This window comes from Pseudorca crassidens, chromosome 11 (genome assembly GCF_039906515.1).
Source record: "Pseudorca crassidens isolate mPseCra1 chromosome 11, mPseCra1.hap1, whole genome shotgun sequence".
NCBI lineage: Eukaryota > Metazoa > Chordata > Mammalia > Artiodactyla > Delphinidae > Pseudorca > Pseudorca crassidens.
Genome location: NC_090306.1, coordinates 98247158 through 98273869, shown reverse-complemented (window position 1 = coordinate 98273869; position 26712 = coordinate 98247158). Strand labels below are relative to the sequence as shown.

At 46.5% G+C, this 26712-nt stretch overlaps 2 protein-coding genes across 10 annotated transcripts in view; one reads left to right on the top strand and one right to left on the bottom strand.

The window, feature by feature from the left end:
* Nucleotides 1-21211, bottom strand: part of MCHR1 (melanin concentrating hormone receptor 1) — a 31903-nt gene extending 10692 nt beyond the window's left edge. The window contains exons 1-4 of one of the 5 annotated variants that reach the window (XR_010932640.1): nt 21097-21211; nt 9503-9627; nt 6421-6712; nt 1326-4535 (exon numbers count right to left, since the gene is read on the bottom strand). The gene's annotated coding sequence lies outside the window, so the exon portion shown is untranslated. Of the gene's footprint in view, nt 4536-6399; nt 6713-9502; nt 9628-21096 lie in introns of those variants that run through there. The other 4 variants (XR_010932641.1, XR_010932642.1, XR_010932644.1 and 1 more) reach the window with 4 other exon arrangements.
* An 85-nt stretch (nt 21212-21296) lies between these two features.
* The window catches only part of MRTFA (myocardin related transcription factor A), a 210600-nt gene continuing 205184 nt past the window's right edge, over nt 21297-26712 (top strand). For 2 of the 5 annotated variants that reach the window (XM_067698181.1, XM_067698180.1), the window contains exon 1: nt 21297-21471. In XM_067698181.1, coding sequence (XP_067554282.1) covers nt 21435-21471 — 37 coding nt within the window. In that variant the 5' untranslated portion in view covers nt 21297-21434. The other 3 variants (XM_067698182.1, XM_067698176.1, XM_067698179.1) reach the window with 2 other exon arrangements.

The following is a 26712-nucleotide window of genomic DNA, read 5'->3' as shown; positions in this document are numbered from 1 at the left end:
TGAAATTAGACTCCTACCTCACACCATATGCAAAAACCAACTTAAAATGGATCAGAGACCTAAATGAAATAACTAAAACTATAAAACTCTGAGAAGAAAATATAGGGGTAAATGTTCATGACCTTGGGTTAGACAAAGACTTCTTAGATATGATCAAAAGCTCAAGCAAGAAAACATAGATAAATTAGACTTCATCAAAATTTAAAACTTTTGTGCTTCGAAGGATACCATCAAGAAAGTGAAAAATCCCACAGAATGGGAGAAAATCTTTGCAACTCATATCTTTAATAAGGGACTTGTAGCTAGAATATATAAAGAACTCTTACAACTCAATAGTAAACTGACAAATAATCCAATTTTAAATGAGCAAGGTATCTGAGGAGACATTTCTCCAAAGGGGATATACAAATGGTTAATAAGCACATGAAAAGATGCTCAACATCATTAGATATTAGGAAAATTCAAGTCAAAACCACAATGAGGAATATGTTTAATGCCACTGAATTATACACTTACAAATAGTTAAAATCATAACTATTATGTTACATACATTTTATCACAATAAGACAAACACCATGAGATACTCTTCACACCCACTAGACTAGCTATTATCAATATGACAGATCCTAACAAGTCTCCTTGTGATGGACGTGGCCAGGATGTGGAGAACTGGAATCCTCATACACTGTCGGTAGGAATGTAAAAAGGTGCATCCACGTTCAAAAACATTTCCTCAACATGTTAAACATAAAGTCACCGCATGACCCAGCAAGTCCACTCCTGGGTCTATACCCAAGAGACATGAAAACATGTCCACACAAAAACCTGTACACAAATGTTCATAGCAGCATTCGTCACGATAGCTAAAAATTAGAAGCAACCCCAATATCCATGCACTGAATGAATAAGTAAAACGTAGTATAACCATACAATAGAATATTATTCAGCCATAAACAAGAATGAATGGGGAATTCCCTGGTGGTCCAGTGGTTAGGACTCCATGCTCTCACTGCTGAGGGCCCGAGTTTGAACCCTGGTCTGGTTGGGGAACTAAAATCCCACAAGCCACGCAGCACGGCCAAAAAAAGAGAAGTACTGATACATGCTACAACATGGAGGAACCTTGAAATCGTTATGCTAAGTGAAAGAAGCCAGTCACAAAGATGACGTATCTTATTATTCTATGTGAAATGCCCAGCATAGGCAATATTTATTGAGATATAGAGTAGATTAGTGATTGCCTGGGAGGAAAGTGGGGGGGGGGGGAAGGGAATGACTGCTAATGACTAGGAGTCCTTCTATGCGGTGATGAAAATATTCCACTATTTTTTTTAAAAATAAATTTATTTATTTATTTATTTTTGGCTGTGTTGGGTCTTCGTTGCGGTGCGCAGGCTTCTCATTGTGGTGGCCTCTCTTGTTGCGGAGCATGGGCTCTTGGCGCATGGGCTTCGGTAGCTGTGGCACGTGGGCTCAGTAGTTGTGGCTCGCGGGCTCTAGAGCGCAGGCTCAGTAGCTGTAGCGCACGGGCTTAGTTGCTCTGCAGCATGTGGGATCTTCCTGGACCGGGGCTCGAACCCGTGTCCCCTGCATTGGCAGGCGGATTCTTAACCACTGTGCCACTAGGGAAGCCCAATATTCCACTATTTATTGTGGTGATGGTTGCACCACTCTGTGAATATAGTAAAAACCATCAAATTGTACACTTCAAAAGGATTATTTTACGGTATGTGAATTATACTTCAATAAATCTGTTTTGAAAAGGTTGGTGGGGGTCCAAGGGCTGGGGCCAGAGGAAGGGTTGAGAAATGCCTGGTCTCTTCTTCCGTCCTCAGGGCAAATGTCTACTCTTTGTCTCCCTCTTCGCCTTGCCTCCTGGGAACCTCATCCAGCTGCCTCTTGCCAACCTTTCGGAGGATATTGGGGCTGTCCACTGGGAACTGCCTTGAACACTCTTTGCTGAAAGGGACTTCCTGGGAACGCCTTCGACGTCCGAATCGCAGTGTGAAGTTGGGTTTCAGCTGATTCTGCCGACGATGTTGGAGTTGGTACTCAGATGAGTTTACACCTTGGCTCTGCTGCTGACTTGCTGTGTCATCCAGTCAGTCCCTGACCTGCTCAGTGCCAAGTGGGAACTGGAGTAAAGTGAGCCTGCCTCGGGATTCTCCTGGCTGTGGGAGCTTCTTTTTTTTTGGCAAAATGATAGTAACTAACATTTGCACAGCCTTTTTTACTCACATGCCTTATCTTAGCTGACCCTGTGGAATAGATATGATCCCCAGTGCAGATGTGGAAATGGAGGTACAGAGAGTTTGGTAAGTTTCCCAGAGCCGTCCAGCTGGCACAGTGGTGCTGAGCCCCAAGCCTTGGCCTTCGGCTTTTCTGACTCCAAATTCTGCTCTCATTCCTCTCCACGGGACTCCCTTGTGTTGACACTTTCTACTTCTAAAATGCCTACATTGAGAGAAACTTGCAAATTGGTCCCAACTCCTGTGTTTTCAGCCCTTGGAGACAGCCCCTCTGCGCCGTCCCTCTCTGGCCATTTGCCTGCTCTAGGCCTCCTGCCCACTTCAGTTCTGCAAAGCATCTGGGCCCTGATTTCACCCAGCTGAACAGGACTGGGCTGGCTCACCCTGTGACAGTGGGTGAATGTTTCCAGGAAGGACTGAGGTGGGGGTGGAATGAGAGCCCAGTTCTTTTTAAAAGAACTTTAATCCCCAGTCTTTGATTATGGCACACAGGACCCTTCATGATCTGGCCTCTGCCCACCCCTATGCCCAGTGTGATTCTTAAATAGCTCAGTGTTTCCAGAAAGCGCCACGTGCTTCTACAACATTTGCACACATTGACCCCTTAGATCTTTCTTTGCTTGTCTACCTCCTAAGCTGTTCTTCAAGATGTCCCAGAATGACCTCCTCCTCCAGGAAGCCCCCCGCCCACAGCTCCCTTCTGCTCCCTACCCCGTCCTGCATCAAACATCCAGCACGACAAACATCAGAGCAGATGCCAGTACTGCCCGCCCCCGTGCCCCCCCCCCCCCGGCCCAGGTCGCTCCGCCAGGCTGCTGCACCCATCCTCCAGCTGCTGAGGGGGATGGCTCCAAGGCCTCGCAGCCACCCCAGCTGTCCTTTTGTGTGGAGAATTACCCTTGCCTGATAGGAGCCTCCTTGCCAGGGAGGTCACCACCCCCATACGCCAGCAGCCAAAGTCTGAAAGGGGAGTAGAAAAGGCCAGTCCACCCCCCACCCCACCCCCCCGCCAGCACACACGCGCCCTCTGGACCAGGTCCAGGCTAGACTGACCTGAGGCTTCCTGCTCAGCAATGACCTTCTGCACTCCTCCCTCGGGTACCTTCCTTCAATAAACCCCAGATCCCTGCTATCACATCCCACTGTGATGAGCAGTTTTCTTATTGTGTCCCAGACCACACTCTGTGCTCCCCGAAGCCAGGGATTTATTGCTTTATTTTGGTGGCCTCACCTCCTAGTTGGGGACCTGACAGAGAGCAGGTGCTCTGCGTTGAGTTCTATCCAGTTTCTGAGCTTCTGTGCGTCCCGGTCTTCCCATCTGTCTCCCCCGATTCCTTTCCTCCAGGACCCTCTCCTCACTGGGCCTCCCTCCTCTCTTCCTCCCCTACCCACCAAGTGCCAGATACATCCCTGCCCCCCAGCCCCACGTCCTGCCCCTTGCAACTTAGATTTGAAGGAAAGAGACTGGCAGAGCTGTAGAGTGGGTGGGGCCGGGCTGGGGGCAGCTACGCCCCTCCCCCCGCCCCCACCCCCACCACACGCCCGGGGACTGGGCAGCAGGAGGCTGTGGGCAGAAAGCATCCTCGGCCCCTGGTTGGGCGGCTGCTCCAGCTGCTGCTCCGGATTTCCCCTCACTTGCTCTCTGTGCTTCTTCGCTTCATAAATGCTCTGGGAACCGCGGTGCTCCACTGTTTTCCATTCGTTCCCACCCACTCACAGCACCAATCCCTGTCACCAGAGGAATGAATGTCTTGCCTCTGAGGCTCACTAACTTTCCAGGCAGCAACCAGCTCACGTAGCAGCTGAGTGAGTGCGGCGCCAGCGGCCCAGGAAGGAGGGCACGCGCAGCTGATCGGGTGGAGCACGTGGGTGTCAGCGGAGGCCCCCTCCTGTTGCACAAAGCAGAGGAGCAGAGGCCAAATCCACCCCAGAGGCTGGCCCTGGGAGGGCTCATCTCACCTAACTCCCCACACTCAATCGTGCACTGTTTTTGCTGCCCCACCTCCATTCTCCTCATATCCCTCTGCAGCCCCAGCAGCCCCTGGGCTTCCAGCAGGTAACTTGTGTGTGTGGGAGCTCAGCAACTGACCCCAGTAACCATGATGATTGGTCCAGGGCTGGGCAGGTGACCTGTCAGAGCCAATGAGATGCATTGAGACTCAGGTTCAAAATTCTGGGACAGAGGTGCTCACTCCTTTTAGCTGGACTTGAAACTGGAGAGGATGGGGGGATTAGAGCTACTGGCTCCAGGTTGCTACCAGGTGAAACATGAGACTGGAGCCATCCCTATAGAAGAAAGAGAGAGAAATTATAAGAAACTGAGTCCTGACTATATCCTGGAGTCCTGAGTCCAGCCATACCTGAAGCTGCATTAATACAAGGACTTTTGGACTTCTGTAGCTCAATATACCCCTTTACTTAAGTCAATCTGAGTTTTTTGTCACTTTCTTGTTGAGAGAATTCTAATCAATACAGGTATTTGTTACCCTCTTTAGCTAATTCTTTCTGATTGTGTCCTGACGGAGACATCATTGTTTGCAAATGTGAGAAATTGAGCACAGCTGCCTATATTGTCTTGTCTTCATCTGATTTAGATGCCCTGTTTGTACTGCGTGTACTGAATTTAGTGCTATTTAAAATACCTTCAAAAAGATCATAGTGTGATTCAGCATTTGGAGAAAAAGTGATGATGCAGAAGGACAGGGATATGGATCAACAGGGAGTGAAACTAATACCAGTGGAACAAAGTTTTCTCTTTGGAGAGATGACTGCTCTTATCTTACAAAGCAACAGCAAGTGCTTTGCAGAACCTATGGCAGGAAGACAAACGAGGAGCAGGGGTTGTATTACATTTTGTTTCTAAACTGTGGGTAAAAGGATTGACTATCTACACCAAGCAATGGAGCCTAAGGCGGGAGAAATTGCCAATCTCACAGAAGAAATGAGAGGAATCTCCAAGCCAGGAGAGTTGCGGTGACTGGTTTATGGCTTGTCCGAGACTATCATTAAGACTTCTGTCACAACGCAATTGGTGTGTTTTCTTTCTTAGTGGTGCATCTTATAACCATTGGAATATGCTGTTACTCCTATTTTGCAAAAGTGCTGTTAAAGTCACTTGCTCAATGGTTGGACCTAGAGATTGTCATACTGAGTGAAGTAAGTCAGACAGAGGAAGACACATATCATATGCTATCACTTATATGTGGAATCTAAAAAAATGGTACAAATGAACCTATTTACAAAACAGAAACTGAGTCACAGATGTAGAAAACAAACTTATGGTTACCAAGGGGGGGAGAGAGGGATCAATTGGGAGATTGGATTGACATATACACACTACTATATATAAAAGATAACTAATAAGAACCTACTGTATAGCACAGGGAACTCTATTCGGTGCTCTGTAATGACCTATATGGGAATGGAGTCTAGAAGAGAGCACATATACGTATGTATGGCTGATTCACTTTGCTGTACAGCAGAAACTAACACGACATTGTAAATCAACTATACTCCAATAAAAAAATTAATTTAAAAAATTTTAAAAATTAAATGCAAAATAAATAAATAAAGTCACTTGCTCAAGGTCACAGGCTAGGTCTGAACACCATGGACCTGACCGTTATGTCACACACATCCCCCACCCTGGGAGGGCCCAGGTTCCCACTGGTCAAGGAGGGTGTGGAACTGGGGACACTTCTGCCATCCCTGCCCAGCTGTCTGAGAGCCCTGGCCTAGGCTGGATGGCAGGAATGTAGAATCAGGTGGTTCCCCTGTCCTGGCCTTTAGTACTATTTGCTCTCTAACTGAGTTCAGTAGCTCAGCCCTAAGAAGGATCTCCTGCTCCCAGATGAATTTTTGTGTCTACAGTCTGAGGAGCACCAGTAGGCTGTGCCTGTGTTACTGACCAGGGTTCTTGGCCTTCCCCAATCAATAGCAATTGACTAGAGGCCACAAGAAATTCAGGCAAGTCTATATTGGAGCCCCTGCTTCAGCAGGGGGGAGTGAGAACTAACAACAGTTTCCCTTGCTAGCTTGCTCATCGAGAGGGGGAAATCTTGTTTCTTATATGGGGTGAGGGTAGGGGTGTGTCCAGGGGTCGGGCCGGAGGGGTGGCTTAGGTGTTTTGCTCACCCTCTAGGTGGTGGTGTGTGCAGGGGCATGTGCGTACCTTGCTTTTGCGCTCAACACCGTGTTTCTGCTCCAGACTCTTCAAAAGTGGCAGTTGGGTTTTTTGGTCTCTTTGTAACTTTTGGGTCCAGAATTTGCCCCAACTGCGCATGCACGCAGTTATTTTTGGTCCCATACACTTGCTTTGTATTTTGTTGCTCCAGGAAATGTGTGTCCAGGTGCAAGCATTGCAGCACTGCAGCAAAGGGTCCCAGGTCCCAGCAAAAGGTCACAGGTCCCAGCCTATCTCACTTGGATTGCAGTTTTCTCCTCCTCAAAGCATTTTTGAACATCTTTGCATAAAACAAGATTTCAGTAGAGATAACATTGTCATTTTTCATACACGAAGTAATAGGAACATCCCTACTAGAGTTATCTTTCTACTAAAGCCAATGGAAAAACAATAGATATGTGGGACTTCCCTGGTGGTCCAGTGGTTAAGACTCCCCACTTCCACTCTGGGGTGGGGGGTAGGTGGTGCGAGTTTGATCCCTGGTCGGGGAGCTATTATCCCGCATGCCGCGTGGTGCGGCCAAAAGAAAAACCAATAGATGCTATTTGTAGCATGGATGGTGATTCAGTTTATAGACTCTGGAGTCAGACTTGAGCTCAAAGCCTGTTCTGCCACTTACTAGCTGTGTGACCCTGGGCAGGTCCCTTGAACTCTCTGTTTTCTCATTTGTAAAGTTAGGAAAATAACAGTAAGCAGCAGCATCTACCTCATAGAGATGTTGTGAGGCTCAAATGAGATAATATATATAAAGCCCCAGAGCCCAGCACACGTGCTCATTTATTTCACAACCCCGATGCAGCCCTGACCATGTACTAGCACTATTGTTTTCCTAGGACAATTCAGAGGACGGTTATGAGGATTAGATAAGTCAATATCTGTCAGGTATGAACCACATCTCCTAGACTCAGCATGGCTCAGTAATTCCTTACTTCCTTCTTAGCTTTTTTATACTTTTAAGAAGATACTTAGTATATTTCGCCCAGTGTTTTAAGCTATCTTTAGTGGGCATGTGGGTATGATTTTCCTAGTCCACCACGAGCGGAAGTATAACATTTATTATTTATTGTCTTTCCCCATCCTCCACCTTGCCCTAAATAAAATGTAAGCTCCATGAGGTAGAGGTTTTTGTCTTTGTTCTCTGATGAAACCCAAGTACCTAGACAAGCTTGAGGACAAAGGACAGCAATGTTGCAGCATCAGACCCTTACGAAGTGCTTACTTCTCTTCTTAGCCACATGGTGGCTAGGAAGACACCTGGCCACACGGTGTCCTCCTTTTTTCAAGGAGGGGCAAACGCAGCACCTCATTCACTCCTCTTTCGGGGTTGACCGCGTGCAGTGCTGGGGAGACACATGTTGCAGGGCTCCTGCCCTGGGCTGGAACTCTGCCTCCTGCTGTCTCATCCCGGTTAATCCTCCCAACACCAAGGAAGGCCATCTACCTAGAACATTCTGAGACAGCTCCCTTCCCATCTTCCCCGAGGAGCTAATCTCAAAGATTTTATGGGTCTGTGATCCTGTTTTGGGTCCCTTTTTCCTGCAGCTCTAAAAGGCACTATTTGGGATCAAGAGAGGTGTAGCAAGAGAGCCTATTCTGACTCTTTGGGAGAGAGAGAGAGAGACACTGTAAAATTTGAGGGCTGTCAAATTTAAGGGCTTCTTCCTTATGAGTTTGGACAGAACTCTAAGAAGTGAGGTTTGATCTTGGAAGGAGTGTGTGTGTTTGCTTCAGAAGTTTTCTACACAATGTGCACCTGAAATTCTCACACAGGTGGACTGAAAGCTAAGAGGAGACCCGACCTGAAAGGTATCCACCTGCTCTGGACCATCCTTAGAGCCCTCCCAACCCCCCTTTCTCCCCAGACTATTCGCAGGCTGCTGACTGCCAGTGCTTGTTATTATTTACTCAGTCCGTGAACAGATATTTACTGAGCACCTACTATGAATCAACTCAGACTTGGAGAAGTCTGCTGCTGGAAGGAGGGGGCACGGATCTCCGCAGAATTTCCTAAAAGACGGGTGGGGACTTGCTTTAGGGCAGTTGAGAAAAGCGCCTTTTGAGAGGAGACAGACCCTGGGTGACGAAATAACATTCATCTTTTAAGGCAAGAGAAGAAAAATGTAAACAAAGTTTTTCTCTGCTCGCTTGGGCCTCCTTCCTCCCCTCTGGTGTGCACTAGGCATCTGCATTATGTGTTAACCAGGCCTTCCCCACAGCAGAAACACCCGCTAAGCCATCAAGATCAATTTTTCTTCTTCTGGCACCAGCCATGTAACTTCTTAGAAGATGACATTATTTACTTACAACCTTATTAATGTTGCTAGCTCTGTGATCTATATTCTGCCTATCTTACAAGATTATTTTTTTCTTGCATTACCAAATGTGTGACTGAGCCTCCAATAAAGTAATGATGACCAGGCGACTTGGAACAATTGGCCAAATACATAGTTCTATAAGATCAATGATTGTCACAGTGTAACCCTAGCTATGGGAAGAAGCAACAAGAGGGAACCATTTCCTGGACCACAACAAACTAGTAAGACAGGTGGTTCAGAGGCTTCCGGTGACTGTTAACAGAGCCTAGTCCAGTAATAACACACTGAGTGGCCTGTGAATGAAATCCTCGCCCTGCCTGGGAATGAGCCTTCCTGGTGCCACGGGACAAACTGGTCATGAAATGCCTCCCAAACCTCGATTGAAATGAATACTTAAAGGGAAAGGATTATAAAATAAAGACTGTTGCCCACCATCCAGTTCTACAAGAATCAAGTCATTAGCCACTGCAGTTGCTGATATACGATACACCCTGCAAGGAATTCAGGGCAAAGCTCAGCGTGAGGCTCTCTGTGTGCTGGGAAAACTGGCAGGACTGGCCCCCGCTTAGATAGATATTTTCAGGAGAGAATGTTAGGAACCCAGCTTCTTGCCCCTTCTTATACTTAGGAAAGCACTAAAACCATTGACTAAGCCCTCTGTTCCTCGAGAAGAGTGGTAACCTGCCAGGATGGGTGTTTGATTGCATGCACCCCCTTGGTCAAAATCACCATATACACTGCCCCACCCCCCTTACCTCTTCAGAACAGTCCTCAGAGCTTTTTGGAAGACTCTCTCCTGCTGGGTTATAAGCCTCAGGTTGGCTCCAATAAAATTCTCCATTTCTTTCTTAGGTTGGCCATTGATTCATTTTTCATCGACCTGATGATGGGAAGTCAGATTAGGAGCTGGAGGTACCCCTGATGGGGGCCCTCTTGGTAAGATTCCATTACTTAGGCCCCTTCCCCTGGGACTCTGGAACAAAACCTCCTCACTCCGGGGTCACTGAGGTCTCTCTGGGCCAGGCAGGTTGAAGTGAATTTCAGGAGACAAGGCCAGCCCTTGCCGCAGCTCCACAAAGCAACCACTCGCCTCAGCTTCTCAGGAATGTGACTGTAATGAGAAAAATGCTGCTGCTCTTCCAGTTCTACAAGGATCAAGCCATTAGCCAATGCGGTTGCTCAGCCCACAGACAGCGTGCCCAGAGGGGAACTCGGAGTGGGGAAAAACGGGAAACATTCTGTGCTTTGGATATACGGGGCCCCTAGATAGTTAAGATACACAATTAAGGAAAATTTTCAGTGACCCCAGATTCTTGCATCTTCCTATACATAGAAAAGCACTAGGGAGTTCCCTGGCGGTCCAGTGGAGGACTCGGTGCTTTCACTGCCTGGCCCGGCGAACTAGGTAGGATCCCGCAAGCCACGTGGCCAAAAACAAAAGAAAAGAAAAGAACTAAAATCATCTACTTGGATGTCTTTCCTTTGTGATTAGCGGTAATCTTTTTTTTTTTTTTTTTTTTTTTGCGGTACGCGGGCCTCTCACTGCTGTGGCCTCTCCCGTTGCGGAGCACAGGCTCCGGACGCGCAGGCTCAGCGGCCATGGCTCACGGGCCCAGCCGCTCCGCGGCATGTGGGATCTTCCCGGACCGGGGCACGAACCTCTGTCCCCGGCATCGGCAGGCGGACTCTCAACAACTGCACCACCAGGGAAGCCCGAGGGAATTTTCTGATGCTTGACTATGTGTTTTTTCCAGCAAAAAAAAGTTGCTCTATATCCTGGCTTCTCACTTACCTCTTCAGAGCAATTCCTCAGAGCTGTCTGAGAGGCTGTCTCCTGGGCTATAGTCCTCAGTAAGGTCCCCAAATAAAACTTAACTCACAACTTTTACATTGTGCCTTTTCCTTTCAGTAAACAGGGACATCACTGGAGATTCAAGGAGGGGAGACATCCCAGGATCATCACTTTTCCCACTCCCCACCATGTTGCAGTGTAACCTGAAAATTCTTTTCGCCCAGGCACTTAGGAGAATTCTGGGTGTCTCAGGTCTTCTGGGGGGCATGGGGCGAGGGGGTTCCCTTCTCCTTCACGTGAGTTTATCAAGGAATTTTTTTCCTGAACAAATAAACAGTGCTTCTCCCTAAAGGAATGCCAGTGAATATGGTTTCTCCAACTCATCACCATCGGATTTAGGCCACAGCTTTAGGTTCTTTATTGTAATACTCATTAATCATCCCAACCCTTCAGTAAAGGCTGTGGGGAAACAGACACAGGGTAAGAGATGGAAGCAAGAAGCTCTGGCCTGGAGCCTCTGGGAAGGAGCCAACGTGGCCTAGAAGTCCGGGCTCTGACCCACACCGAGGGGCAGGGTGGCCCCCAGCAGTGCTGGGAGTGAGGGACACACACAGTGAAGACTCCGGAGACCTGAGTGAATGTCCACTCCCCCACTGTGAGTCAGAGGAAGCTGCCCCATAGCCCGGCAGAGGCTGAAGGCTGTGACAACAGGCATGTTTAGCCCTCATTTTACACAGGACAAGATTGACCTTCAGGGACACTCAGTAATCGACCTGAGGTCCCCTGGCCAGCAGGGCAGAGCCAGGCTGGGAACTACACCTGCCTTTCCATCAAGTTGCCCTGCCTCTCTGTTCTGAGTTTCTTGCGAAGTGTCTGTTTCCTAACTGCTCTCACCTGGCGCGTTTGGTTCACCTGTAGGGAGCTGGTACCATGAGTGTCGTATGATCGGTTAGCGTGACCCTTATCAGCATTTTTTCTGCTGCTGGTTTTCACCACACTCTGGTTTTCTGAGGCTTGGGGAGCAGCGGGGCATCGAGTATCCCTGTCCATTCAAGCAAGACAAGATAATCACTTGAGAATGAATCGGTAGGATAGCAGCCCTCACGGGCATGTAAAACATTACTTCAGAACACGGTCCTAGTCAGGTAGGACTCTGTAGAGAGAGGAACCAGTACAATGGGATCTCCCAACTCAGAGCACAAACGGACCTCCAGCTAATTGCTAGAGTCCTTACCCACGCCCCCCCAGACTTGTGATTTGCCCCCTGCTGCGAAGGGCTTCAGGCACGGCTCATCCAGAGACGTGAATGATGTCCTGAGGACCCTGTCTCTCTCTCTCCTCCACTTTTTGGTCCTGCTTGTCATTGTTGGGCTTTATTCCCAAGTCTTCCCTTGCCACCTGACAACAAGATGGCCAGTGGCAGCTCTAAGCCTACCTTGTCTTTATGGCTTATGAAGTTAGAGGAGAAGACGGAGCATCTTTACTTTGCTTTTTTTTTAAAAAGTCTTTATTGAATTTGTTACAATATTGCTTCTGTTTTTTATGTTTTGGTTTTTTGGCCATGAGGCACGTGGGATCTTAGCTCCCCTACCAGGGACTGAACCTGTACCCCCTGCATTGGAAGGCGAAGTCTTAACCACTGGACCTCCAGGGAAGTCCCCTAGAGCATCTTTTCTTAATGACTCTGGCAAGAGTCCCAGGGAGTACTCGGACTGGACTGGTTTGGTTGCATCCCTCTTCCAGGGGCATGGAGTAGTTTGGCCAGAATTTGGTTGTATTATATGAGCTCTTTGGAGTAAGGAGCAGGGCTCAGATCCACTGAAAGCACGCAGACTGAAAAATATTTCTAAGGAATAGGTCTGGGTTATTCCCCAGAAGGTCTACTGGGCTGACATCCACTTGACCTGGGTGTCACCCCCTGGCAACACAGACACTGTTGACCAACCTGTTTCAGTCAGACTGCTTCTGGCTTCAAAGAACAATACAAAATTCAAACAAGCCTATAAATGGTGAGGAAATGTATTTATTAGGCCACACAACTGAAAGCCCAGCATCAGATCCGCCTCCAGTGGCGATATAATCAGCTGCTCAATAAAGCTGGTCGGGGAAATGACGGGTCATTTCAACAAATGGTGCTGGGACAATTGGACTTCCACACGCAAAAAAATGAACATAAATGCTTACTTCATGCGCAAAAATGGACTCAAAATGGATCATAGACCCAAACGTAAGAACTAAAACTACAAAGCTTCTAAATGTACAAGAAAATCTTTGTAACCTTGATTTTAGGCAATGATTTCTTAGATATGACATCAAAAGCACAATCCATAAGAGAAAACTTATAAATTGGGCTTCATCAACATTAAAATATTTTCAAAAGGCACCGTTAAAAAAATGAAAGACAAGCCACAGAACTGGAAGAAAATATTTGCAAATCAAAAATCCAGTAAAGGACTTGTATCTAGAGTAATACAAAGAACTCACATAACTCAACAATAAGACATCCCAATAAAATGAACAAAGGGTTTGAACAGATACTTTACCAAAAAAATGATATGTGGATGGCAAATAAACACATAAAAAGCTCTCAAATCATTAGTCGTCAGGGAAATGCCAACTAAAACCACAGTGGGATTTCATCCCATACTCACTAGCATGGCAATAATCCAAAGACTGACAATACCAAGTGCTGGTGATGATGTGGAGGGCTGGAGCCCACATAGTCTACAAGTGGGAATGTAAAATGGCAAAACCACCTTGGAAAAGCGTTGGTAGCATCTTTGAAAGTTAAACATATACACTTGTCATATGACCCAAGGAGTCCCACTCCTAGGTATCTATCCAAGAGAAACGAAAATATTGTCTCATTATTCACAACTGCCCCAAACTAGAAGCAGTCCAAGTGTCCATCAACGTGCAAACAGATGAACAAGTTATAATGGTTCCTTGTCAGATGATTATCTTCCAAATGGAATTTTTCTCTGCAAAATAGTTTAGAACGCTGGTTAAAGGACTCTGGACTTACTAGCTGTGTGCCCTTCACATATTTAGATTCCCTGAGCCTCACTTTTTTAACCTATAAAACTGAAATATGAATACCTACCTCATAGAAGTAGAGTGAGAATTAAATGAGGGAATGTAGATAATGTGCCTCAAATAGTGCTCAAAACAGCTGTTTCTGGAGTATCAGTTTTACTTGAAGAATGAGGGGAAAGTCATATAATTTTAAAGGGAATTGATTTAATTATTTACTTTTATATGAAAACAAAAACAGATATCACACATATATGGTCATCTTATATATGGAAAAAGAAAAAAATATATATATATTTGACCCCTACCTCATACCATACAAAAATAATTTCCAGAAGGATTGCACATCTGAAGCTAAAATAAATAAATAAATAAAGCTTTTTAGAACAAAACATAGAAGAACATCTTTCTGACTTGGGACTAGGCAGATCTTTCACAAACAGGAAATGAAAAGTGCTGATCATGAATGAAAAAAATATTAAATGAATTCTGTGAAAACTAAGAACCTCTATTCATCAAAAGACACCATTAAAGGAGCAAAAAGACATTTCACAAAAGAAGCTATCCAACTGTAGAATAAACATACAAAAAGTTCTTAACTTCACTACTTTCCAGGGAAATCTAAATAAACTAGAGTATGATACTACTCCACTTGATTGGATAAAGTAAAAAGGATAAAAAATATCGTCTAGACAAAGACGTGAAGCAACAGGAACTCTCTGAATTCCAGTTGCTTTAGAAAGTTCACCAGCAGTACATACTAAAGCTGAAACTATGCCTCCCCTATGACCCAGCAAATGTATTCCCAGCAGACATGTAGGCAGGTGTATGGTTTTTTTTCTGTTTCAATAAAGATGAATCATCCTTGCATTTTAATGTTTGTTTTGCTGGTAATTAATTTTTATGGCTTCAAAAGAGTATAATATTAGTTAGTTATTGCTACAGTATTCTACAAACCAAACTACAGTTCAGTGGCTCACAAATCTATAGTTCAGCTAGGAAGTTCTGCTGATCTTGGCTGTTGTAGGCATGTGTATGTTAACCAAACGACATGCATATAAGAATATTCAGGGCTTCCCTGGTGGCGCAGTGGTTGAGTGTCTGCCTGCCGATGCAGGGGACACGGGTTCGTGCCCCGGTCTGGGAAGATCCCACATGCCGCGGAGCGGCTGGGCCCGTGAGCCATGGCCACTGAGCCTGCGCTCCACAACGGGAGAGGCCACAACAGGGAGAGGCCCGCGTAACGCAAAAAAAAAAAAAAAGAATATTCATACCAGCACAGTGTGTAACAGCCCACAGTGAAACAACCTATGTCCGCAGAATGGATACATTTATTATAATAGATTTATACCGTGCAGTGAGAATGAAAAAACTACATCACACATGAGGATTATGGCTTAATCTCACTAACATAGTTTTGAGCAAAATAAACCAGACTCAAAATATTTTAGATTGTATCGTTTCATTTATATACAGAACAAAAATAGACAGAACTAATCTATGCTTTCAGACATCAAGATGGAGGTAACGGGGTGGCAGTGAACAGAGAGGGAAGGAGGTGGACTCTGGGGACCTGGTCTTGATTGGGTGGTGGTTAAACATGTGTGTTCGTTTGTGACACTCCTTCGAGCTGTACGGTTATGATAGATACCTTCTCTGTACACTTCTGAAGTGTCTACACTTCAGTAAAAGGAAACAGAACAAAACCAAATACGGATATACTAGGACATTGAATTCAAAATGTGCCTAAATAAGAGCCTTAAAGAAATTTCTCGCTTGCTGCAGGTCTTCTGGCTACTCCTGGCAGGGGATGATCTCTTTTCTACTAACGTTCTTTGGTGGGAAAGTCTGAAAGCACCGCTTCCATTTCCCATGGTGAGGTTTTGAGGGCCACCTTCAGGAATCCTCCACCCAGAGCTTCTCGAAGGGGCTGGGGTTCCGGGCTCCTGCACCAGTGCTCTCAGGATTGGGGTGAAGCAAGTGAGGCATGGCAGGACAAGTACACGGTCAGATCCTGTTTGTTCCATATTTTAAATTTTGATATTTTGTTCATCATGGGTTTTTTTTTTTGCTATTAATTTTGTTCTTTTTGAAACATTATTTACCTTGATTATTGAGGTTTTTTTGGTGTCCACTTAAATTTTGCGTCTGATTCTCCTCACCCTACACTATGACATCCTGGCCAGCTTTCACTTAAGAAGAAAAGAAAGGAAAAGCTCTGCTAGCTTTTATTTTTAAAGCAAAATCTTTATGCTCCCCAAGCAGCAAGAACTTTTTTAAAATTTTTTTTATTTTTTACTTTCGAATTTTATTTATTTATTTTTTATACAGCAGGTTCTTATTAGTTACCTTTTTGACACATATTAGTGTATATATGTCAATCCCAATCTCCCAGTTCATCCCACCACAACCACTGCTCCCCCCTGCTTTCCTCCCTTGGTGTCCATACGTCTGTTCTCTACATCTGTGTCTCTATTTCTGCCTTGCAAACCGGTTCATCTGTCCCATCTTTCTAGATTCCACATATATGCGTTAATATACAATATTTGTTTTTCTCTTTCTGATTGGAGTATGAACTTTCAGCGGGGTTTCTCCTCTCACCATTTACCGGCGTCATCTAGGGAGTAAGGGAGGGGTTACTAACAGCTCTTCACCACGAGGGGGCGCCAAAGAACAGTTTATAAAGCCGAACTCTCTGGTAATGGTGTCCGGCAGGCGTTCCCCAGCCTGGATTCCTTTTCTCTGACAAAAACCCATCCATTTTGTGAGTCTGCCTCTCTCTACGCGCCTGTCTCAGCTAGGCTCCAAATACAGGAGCCAAATTCAATATAAGAGCATGCTTGGATTCTATCCCCAAAATACCCAAATAAGATATTTATATTGGCTGCAATGATCAGAAAGCCAAAATAAAATCCCATGGGAGTTTGAGCTGGTCAGACTTGTGTTTAAACCCTGGCTTGTGTAATAGGGGGCAAGGTATCTTGGTAGGGTGACCAGCCTTCTGGGTTTGCCTCGGGCTGTCCTGGTTTTAGCACTGAAAGTCCTGCAGCTCTATCTCTCAGTTCCTGCAAACTGAGAAGTTTGGTGACCCTACTCGCTTGACTCTTAGTTTTTCTGATCTGTAAGATGGACATTATGTCAGTACCTACCACTGGGAGAATTGAATGAGAGGATGATATACATAGTAGGTGATGGATAAAAAACTAGCTTAGTTTTGTTACCGAGTAATACTGCAGTTGGTTGCAGGCGTGGCCTGAGTTCCTACGAAACCATTTAAACAGAGCCCCAGCATTTTTATCACCCTGCTCAGGCATTCAACTCAATTACAATATTTGCTGAGTGCTTATCAAGAAACTGTTGGCAGTTTAGCAGTTATGGGCACATTTTTTCAAATGATTGACACTTCTCAAGGATGTCATGATCCTTAGGGGACAAGGAAAGACATAAAGCATTTACAGAGTAGAGGAAAAAAAACAATCCAAGGCCACTGCCAGCACCCTGTGGGTCCTAAATTCCTCTTGTCTGGAAAACAGTAGTGGTCTCCTAACTTATCTCCCCAGCCCCATTTCAGTTTCCCTCCAATCCAATCAACTAACTACCAGGTAACTCCTCTTAAGACACAGTTTGGATCCTGTTTTCAAAAGCCCCATCAATACCCACCTCGCCTTGGCATTCTTTACTTTTTAAAACAGGGACTCCACCGAGGCTTGAAAGCCTTATCTCTCAAACAAACCAGACCAATCCCTTGCTCAAATATGCCCCATGTTTCCCTTCCTCCATGCAGTTACTCACAGTGTTCCCTAAGCTGGAGGGCCCCACCCCATTACCGCCTACCAGACGTAAACCCCTTCACGCGATCTTACTGGCTTTCCACCAGACACAAGCTCTCCCTTCTCTTATTTCATTAATACCATCCTTACAGCATTGTTCATATTGGTGCCATTTAGAGACCCTGCTCTTGACTGCAGGCAAGGATTGTCTATTTCACTTTTTAATATCTCCTCTAGTTCCTTGTGTGTAGGCAACAAATGTTTATTGAATTTCAGCCAGAGTTCTCATTTTAGTATCTGTACCCTGGCTTTGCTAGTTTTTAGCTGTGTGATATAGAGTTACTTAATTAACCTCTCTCAGTTTCCTCATCGAACAATGTGGATCATAACAACACCCACCTTGGGGATTACCAAAAGAATGAAAGGCGACAGTGCACTCAGAATGCTTAGCATTGCGCTTGGCACACTGGAAGCTATGGATTATCAGAGAAGGGAAAGATCCATTTAGGCTGGGGGAATAGTGGAGGGCTTCCTGGAGGAAGTGGAATGTGAGCTGGGATATAAATAAATAAAGATAAAAGAGAAGACATTGAGGCAGAGGGACCAACCTGAACAAAGACTTAAGAAGAAACGGGAAAGAGCAAGACGTGCTGAGGATAAGGCAGATCAAGACCTGGGAAATGGGAGTTCCCTGGTGGTCCAGTGGTTAGGATTCAGCACTTTCACATTCAATCCCTGGTTGGGGAACTAAGGTCCCACAACTTGCACAGTGTGGCTAAAAAAAAAAAAAAAAAACCAAAAACCTGGAAAATACCTTTCGAGAGATTCCCCAGGAAGAGAGACAATGAGGAGAAGGACAGAAGGTGGAGTAAATCTTCCAGGAATATGGATTAGCAGGTTGGAAGGAGGGGAAATCAGCCTCTAGCGGTTTGCTGAAGGTTTCTGTCATTGGGTTTGCCCATTTCAGCAACAACAACAAAATTAGAAGTGGCCAGTTAGATGGGTGACAATCCAACTTGCAGCAAAGGATGGAAATGGACAAAATGAAAACTACTGCTAATTATTAGCAGGGTTAAGCCTAAAATCCCGTATTTGTGTTAAATAATTAATTAAAGATGTATAAGAGAGTGAATTTGGCTTAGTAGCAGATGGTGGGGAAAAAGCATTAAAGGAATTGGTTACAAAGTCATTTTGAGCCAGAAGGTCAGGGCAGCCACTAAACTTGCTAACGCAACCTCATAGTGTACTCATGGATGTAGGGGGTCAGATCAAGGACGGCCAAGGTCTCACTGTACTCTGTGGCGGTCTGATCACACCTGAGTATTTTAGGTACTCACATTTTGGTTGCAAAGCACAGAAACCCAAGAGGGAAGGGAATGAATTGGCCCCCCAGCGTGACTCAAATGGTGCCTCTCCCACATTTCCTTTAAAAAAAATAAAAAATAATTTATTTGGCTGCACTGGGTCTTAGTTGCAGCATGCGGGATCTTTTTTTTTTTTAAGTTGCAGCAGGCATGCAGGATCTAGTTCCCTGACTATGGATCAAACCCAGGCCCCCTGCATCGGGAACGTGGAGTCTTAGCCACTGAACCACCAGAGAAGTCTCTTCTCCCAGGCTTTCTTTAACAGGCCAGTTCACCCATCCCCCAGCTGCTGTGAGTATTGGCAGCTAAGGGTTCCCAGATGCCCAAAATTCCGGAGAATTGCCCTCCGCTGAAGGGAGCAGTTTTTGTGACCTTAACCCCATCATGACCCATGGCCAATGGCTGAGAGATACTGGGGGGATAGCCACGTGGTATGGTTTATGCTCCAGAGCTCTCTGCTGTGGATCAGGCCAAGGTGGGATTTGAGCCTTTCTTGCCTCTTTCCCTTTCCCTGTCCTGGTCAACTTCCTCTGTTATAGGTTTTTCCTCCCTCAATAAATCCCATTCACTGGACCTCGCTTACAGGCAGTTTCTAAGGACCCTGACCTAAAACAACTATGAAATCAAGCAGCCAAAAAATAGCTGGATCCAGGCTCTCAGAGTCATCACTCCTTGTGGCCTTTATCGGTATCTCAGCTCTGATAGTTTGTTGGTTCTCATACCAGCTTTATGCTCAAGCAAATTCTTTCCTGTGGTCTCCCTGTCAGCTCCAGGTGCAGAGCTGGACAGTTCAGCAGCCTTAGTGCAAAAAGAGCTTCTCCCTCCCCATAGTTCCAACAAAGAGCCCAAGACTCATTCCAATTGGGGTCACATGTCTGTCTCTAAATCAGTCCCTGCAGGTGGTGGTGGGGAGGGGTGAACAGCGATTTGATTGATCAGGACTGGGCTGTGGGCCCGCCCCGGAAAGATGAGAAGTCAAGTCAGCCCCAGGCAGCCAGCCATATAGACCAAGAATGGGGAGGAGTGGTTCCCCAGAGGAACTATGGGTCCCCTTCCCAGAAGAGAGAGAACATTTGCTGGAAGGACAAAAATAACACATGTCCCCGGTAGAGCCTGACAAACTGAAGATGTCCTCATGAAGTCATTGGGATAGTGGGGAGCATGGAAACCATCATCTGAGGAATGGTGGCAAGAGAAAGAGACTTAATCCCTGTTATTTTGGGGGATGGGTAGAGGGTGTGGGAAAGGAAGCATACTCATCATCCTCAAATATTTGGAATGCTGTCATGACGAAGTGGGATTAGACGTGTTCTGTGTTATCTTTAGGGGATAACGTTAGCATTTAGGGTCAGAGATTACAGGAAGGAAGATCATATGAATACCATCTATATATGATATATATATCATTCACACACACACACACAAAATATATGTATACAATTTAAGTTGTCCTAAAAAAAGAACAGGCCTGTCTGAGAGCTGGTAAGCTTGCCATGTCTGGGAAGCTGAGTGGAATGTCACTCTTCCCATGACTAATAACACACGCCATGCTTGCCTCTCACCCTGGCTGTTTCATGAGGGCTGTGTCTAGGTAGACCCTATCTGGAATGCTCCAGCCCGGTCTTGTCTTGGGGAAATTCTGCCCCACCCCAATAATTCTGATCAGCAGTGCTTTTGTCTCTGAGGCATACCTCTGGGCCCTCCAGTTAGTCATGATGCTTGGGATATTCTGCCTGGTCACCTCCGCATGTGCCATAACTTCGCCCAGTTTGGTAAGAGCACCCAGAGGGTACTGACTATCTCTTTTCTCTTACTCCCTCGAGAAATATTTGTTGAATACATAATATATCAGGACTTTTGCGGAAGAACTCTTGCCTTGCGGAAAGGTATGTCACTAAGGGGCCACATGGATCCTGCCTGCGGAGCTACAAGATTCTATGACCAGCTGAGACACTGAACTTGAAGCTGATGGATAGATGAGTAATTGGAAATACCCAAGGCTGCTTCGGCTTTTGCAGCTGTTGGAGGGAGAGAGGCACCCTCTCCTGCCCTTCCTCTGAGAGTTACACCAATGTCAGGCTTTTGGGGGAGAATAGGGGAGCATGTTAAGAATTTACTCTGGAATGTAAAATGAGCAGCCGCTTTTCAGTTTTTGGGCCTTCACACTTCTCCGGCCTAAACCTGGAAGAATGCTCTAGCCCCCTTCTTCCTGTAGCTACTGTTACTCCTCCCTCCTTACCCTGTCTGGTGACACCATCCCCGGGAAGCTTTCGGGAAAACACTTCCCCCCCTTTCCACCCCGCCAAGTTGGAGTTATTTCGCCTTTTCTGGGCTCCCTCCCATTGCTGGGGGAGGGGAAGCAAGTGGCCTGCCTCCACCAAGGCACTTACCCACGCGGACCTCGCTTTCCTTGTTTCTCTCTCCCTCTTAGCCTGTATTATTTCTCCTTGTTGAAGTCAGGGACCAAGTCCCTGTGTGGCCTCTGCGCCTAACGCAGGAGTCCCGCGCATGCACACACCCCCACCCCCCAACCGCCCCACACCCCTTCGCTACGTGCGGAAAAAGTAGGACATCAATCAGCATTTTAGAATTTTAGAATTGCAAGAGTCGTCGGGAGTCGTGTAGTGTAGTCCTCCCTTTTACAGAGGCTCTTCCTGAAGTCTCCTGATACAAGCTTTTGGGTTCATTCAGCCTTTCCTTCTTGAAGCCCAAAGCACTTTTGCTGTTAATGATCTCAACATCCTGGGCGGGTAAAGGAGGGGCAGGTAGGTGCCGGCGGGCTCCTGCGGGGCGGGGGCTGTAACTGGAATTCAGGACTCCGGGCCAGGACGGAATTTATTGTGTCTCCTTTTGGGAAGCGTGAAAGTAAGTAATCGATTTATGAGCCCCAGGCGGGGACCCTTCAGGCCCCTAGAAGGATTGTGATGGGGTCGGGAGGATTAATGCACTAAGCGCTCGCGGCATTGACCCCTTGGCAACTTAGCGAGGTCTGGCCGGGTCCACCGCCCTTCCCGTGACTGGGTGACCAATGGGCTGCGGCCTCTTTAAGGCCCCAGCGCCCCGTCTCCGGCTCGTCTCCGACCTCCTCCCACCTCCTTGCTGCCACTCCGCCAGTTCCAGACTTCCCTCGGCATGAGGTCATCTCCCTGCTGCCTATTGGCTGCGCTGGACCGTCAGTCACAGGAAGTCCCGCCGCCATCCTCGCCAGCCTCGTATCCCTCTTGTCCCCCCGCCCTCCCCTTAGTCCGCGGTTCCCGGCCTCCACGAGGCCTCTGATTGGCCAGCGCTGCTGTCAGTTCTCCAGCGGGCGTTGTGGGGGGCGGGAGGCGGGTGTGGTGGGAGGGCCCGCAGCTTCCGTGGCTGAGAGGAGCCGGCCGCTGCCGTGTCTGTGGTGTCCGCGGCGGCGGCGAGAGCGACTGTCCCATCCTTCCCACCCTCTCAGCTCCGCTCGCTGCACGCCCTCCGCTCGCGCCGACTTCTCCGCAGCTCCGCGCGTCCCAGCTGGACGCTGAGCCTTGGGAGAAGACGCGCGCGGTGAGAGCCGGAGCGGGGACCGCCGCAGAGCCCGGGCCGGGAGGAGAGCGAGGCGGTGAGTGAGAGTCCGGGCAGGGGACCCCTCCCCCACCGCGGCCCCGCCCCGCCCGGAGCATCCTTTCTCCTGGCGACCCCGCTTCTCGCGCGCCCTCCGGGGGGTCCGGCAGGGCCGGCCTCGCGGCCCAGCCCCCTCCCCGTCGCCGCCCCACTCCTCCGGGTCGGGGTCGCAGAGCCGGGGCGGGCGGCGCGGGGCGCGGCGGTGCACCTGTGCGCCGCCGCGCGGGCCTCGCAGGTGGAGAGGCACGGAGGTTCCCGCCCCCGCCGCATCCCGGGCGTTTCGTGACTGCAGGGACTGGGTGTAGGGTGCTTTCTCCTGGATCTTGTGCAAACCTTCAGAATCCATGTGCAATCCCAGGATTCCCAGGCAAGGCAGTCTCACCTGGACTTGTTGATGCCTGTGTAGCAACCTGAATGCTGCCAGGTGTAAGGAATCTGACAGATTCGAAACTTCCCTCTAATGAAGTGTCTGTCAGGATGCCTTGATTACAACCCCTACCCTGGGGGTAATGCAAGAGCATTGATCCGCTGTAGTAGGTAGGGTTGGAGTTTCTGAGTCAGACTCTCAAACCTGCCAATTGCTAGCTGTGTAATTTGGGGCCTCAGTTTCCTCATCTGAAAATTGGGGATAATAATAGTATCTGTCATCGGGGGTCGTTGTGAGTATTAAATGAAATACTTCACATAAATTGTTTGACACAGCGCTTGGCCCCTTGTAAAGGCCCAAGAAATGTTTGGTTTTATGATGTTGAAAACCATGATAGACCAGCGTGTGTGTGTGTAAGCACCAGCCCAACTTGGCTTTGTCAGGATTTCTGTTTTCTCCCTGTTATGCAGCATAACTAAAGGGCAGTTTGGTGGCCAGTTAACTGCTTACCAACCTATACTTGGCATGAAATGTGTGTAGACAGGAATGTGAAATACGTCACTTAACTGTGGTAATGAAATTACACCCAGCTTCATGTATTTTTACACACTTTAAAATCCATAAGATGTCTGAAATGCCAAGTTGACAGTTTTTGAGCTCTTTTCAAGGTCTTTTCCAGCTGAAGTCAAAGCCTGTAATAGAATCTTTATTTTCAATAAGAAGTTACATTTATGTGTCTTACTTTAGAAGACCCCCCAAAACTCCACATTTTACTTATGCGGTTTTACTGTTGAAAAACAGCCACCTCCCAGGGTTGAGGTGGTACAGCCAGCTGGCCCACAGCCCTGTGACTGCAGGGTGGGGAACCTTTGGCTGAAAGTTACTAAACTAAGTTTTGCCTAGTGTTGTTGGCATTTTTCACAGCGAATCAAAGGGCTTTATGATACTTAGTTTCTTAATGAAATGATTTAGAAAGAAGCAAACCATTACTGCTTTTTCAGAAACATGTGCAAAGAAAAACTGGCTGTAATGTAGTTGTAGCATTTGCTTCAGTTCTTTGCTAGTAACTGTTAAGAAGAGCCCCTGTTTAAAAAGGCTTCCAAAAGTCACATCCATTAGGATAAATTTTTTATTTAGAGTGAAATCATGTGAGATGGAAGACTAATATGTATCCCATAATCCAAAAGTATTTATTGCAGACTTTCCATGTCCTGAGTGCTCTGTCAAGAGCTATGAGGAAGGGATTCAAAAGAAGTACAGAACAGCATCTCGGCCCATAAAGGGCAAAAGCATAAAGTTCAGTCACCCAGTAGTGATTGTGGGTATTGCTTAAGTAATGACTTCATTCATTCATTAATTCAATAAATTTTTGTTTCATGCCTGTAATGTGCCAGGTGTTTTTCTAAAAGCTGAGATTATGAAAATGCGTGTGGTATATGTTCCCTGCTCATGAGGAGCTCACAGTCTAGTGGGAGAGTAAGAAAGTGACAGATAATTGTAACACACTGACATAAACTCCAAGTACAAACCCAGAACTGTATGGGAGAGTCAAAGGAGCTTTCCCTTTGGACTTCAAGGAGAAGATGGCCTTTGAGCTGAATCTTAACTCATTAGACAAAGGAGAGGAAGATCATACCAAACAGAAGTAATTGAGCTTGAAAAGATTTCCTGACAACTCTTCGGACCATGGGTACAAGCCCTAGAGAAGGGGAAAGAAATGGACATTTCTTGATGCCCACTACGTTACAAGCATCAAGCTAAGCTTTTAATGCATTGCTTAGTCCTCACAATAACCCTAAGAGGTAGATTTTGCCTCCACTTTAGGATATAGAAACTGAGGCTCAGAGTAGTTAAATAATTTGTCTAAAGTTACACATTAGTGACAGAGCCAGGACTTGAATCCCTGACTTTAAAGTGTAGTAAGTGCTTTTTCTTTTAAGACTCTGTTTTGTAGAAATACTAAATATACAATGAGGTGAGAAAGTTCCACCCACGTATATCATTTTACTGCTTGTGTTACAGATTGCTTTCTGTGAAGTAAATGTTTCATATTTGATTAATTGAGTTTTGGGTTAGACGAGTTTTGGGTCTTCGTTGCTGCATGCGGGCTTTTTCTAGTTGTGGCGAGTGGGGGCCACTCTTTGTTGCCATGTGCGGGCTCTAGGAGCGCGGGCTTCAGTAGTTGTGTGGCATGTGCGCTCAGTAGTTGTGGCTCGCGGGCTTAGTTCCTCCGCGGCATGTGGGATCCTCCCGGACCAGGGCTTGAACCTGTGTCCTCTGCGTTGAAAGGCGGATTCTTAACCACTGCCCCATCAGGGAAGTCCTCATATTTGATTTAGAGTTGCTAGGGCTTATATAATAAATAAAGGCTGTTTTTATCAAATGATATTTATTTTACCCTTATAAATGTGATATTTCCTAAGAACTGTGGCCCGTGAAAACATTCAGTGAAAATGGAGGACATTGAGATATACAGATCCTATGTGTGGCACTTTACAAAGTAGTTAAACAGGTGTGGACTTTTCTTGAGGCTGCAGCTTAAATATTTATTTAAATGTAAAAGAAAAGCATATGCAGACATATGGCCAATGACACGGGTTCGAGCCCTAGTCCTGGAAGATCCCACATGCTGCAGAGCAACTAAGCCCCTGTGCCACAACTACTGAGCCTGTGCTCTAAAGCCCGTGAGCCACAACTACTGATCCCACGTGCCACAACTACTGAACCGTGTGTCTAGAACCTGTGCTCCGCAACAAGAGAAGCCACCGCAATGAGAAGCCCGCGCACCACAACAAAGAGTAGCCCCCACTCGCCACAACTAGAGAAAACCCATGTGCAGCAGCCAAAACATAAATAAATAAATAAATAATAAATAGATGATGAAAGGGGTAAAAGTTTTTGAATACTTAATTTTTACACGGGGGAAACTAGAATTTTGAAGTCATATTAATGAAGATGGTTGTATTGTATTTAGAGAGACCACCATGGCAAGGGCATATCCTGACTGTAAGCTCCATAAGGGCAAGGATGTTTGATTCTTCTGTTCCCAGCTTCAAGAGCAGTTTTGGGACATAGCAGGTGCTCAGAAGTTTATTTCAGAAAGTCTTTGAAAGGGAAGAGGGAAGACATTGATGGAGTACAGATGAAGTGCTTGAGGCAAAGGGAATAGTTTATAAATGGATACATTTTGGAAGAAAAGGAACAGCAGACAAAGGGAATAGTCTGCTGACACAATTCAACAGATATAGGCACTGTTTATTTCTAAGGCTTAATGGAGTTTTGAGAATCAAGGAAACAGTGTCTACTCTGAAGGAGCTTACAGTTTTAGAGAGTAGGTATCTGCTGTTAGCTATCTACTGCTGTCTATTGCCTACATATGTAATGATTACTCCAAAAGATAGTGTTTAACATGGCAATAAACATTTATTACCTCTCACAGGTTCTGTGGTTCAAGAGTTCAGGAGCAGTTTGGCTGAGTGGTTTTAGGCTCAGGGTCTCTTTAGAGATGGCAGTAATATGTCAGCTGGGATTGCCGTCATCCAGAGGCTTGACTGAGGCTGGCAGATCCTCTTCCAAGGAGGCTAATCATATGGCTGGCAAGTTGGTACCGGCTGTTGGGGGAAGTCTCATCTTCTCTCCATGTGGGCCCCTCCACAGAGCTACTTGCTTGCCCTCATGGCATGGCCGCTGGCTTCCCTCTGAGCAGGTAATCCAAGAGACCAAGCTACGCAGTCTTTTATGACTTAGCTTCAGAAATTACATACAATCCTTTCTCCAGCATTCTGTAGGTCACACACTGCGGGAAAGGACTACACAAGGATGTGACTGCTAGGAGGTGAGGAGCGTTGGGGGCCAGCCTGGAGGCTGGCTATCACAGCGGGAAGCATAGAAAAAGCTAAGTGTTGAAAGAAAGCGCAACGTGCTGCGGGGCGGGAGCGGAGGGGAGGACTCAGAGGAGGGAAAGATCACTTTTGGGATGATAAGGGAATTGGGGAAGATTTAATTCTTTTAACGGATATTCACAGATATTTATTGTGTGTTTACTGTG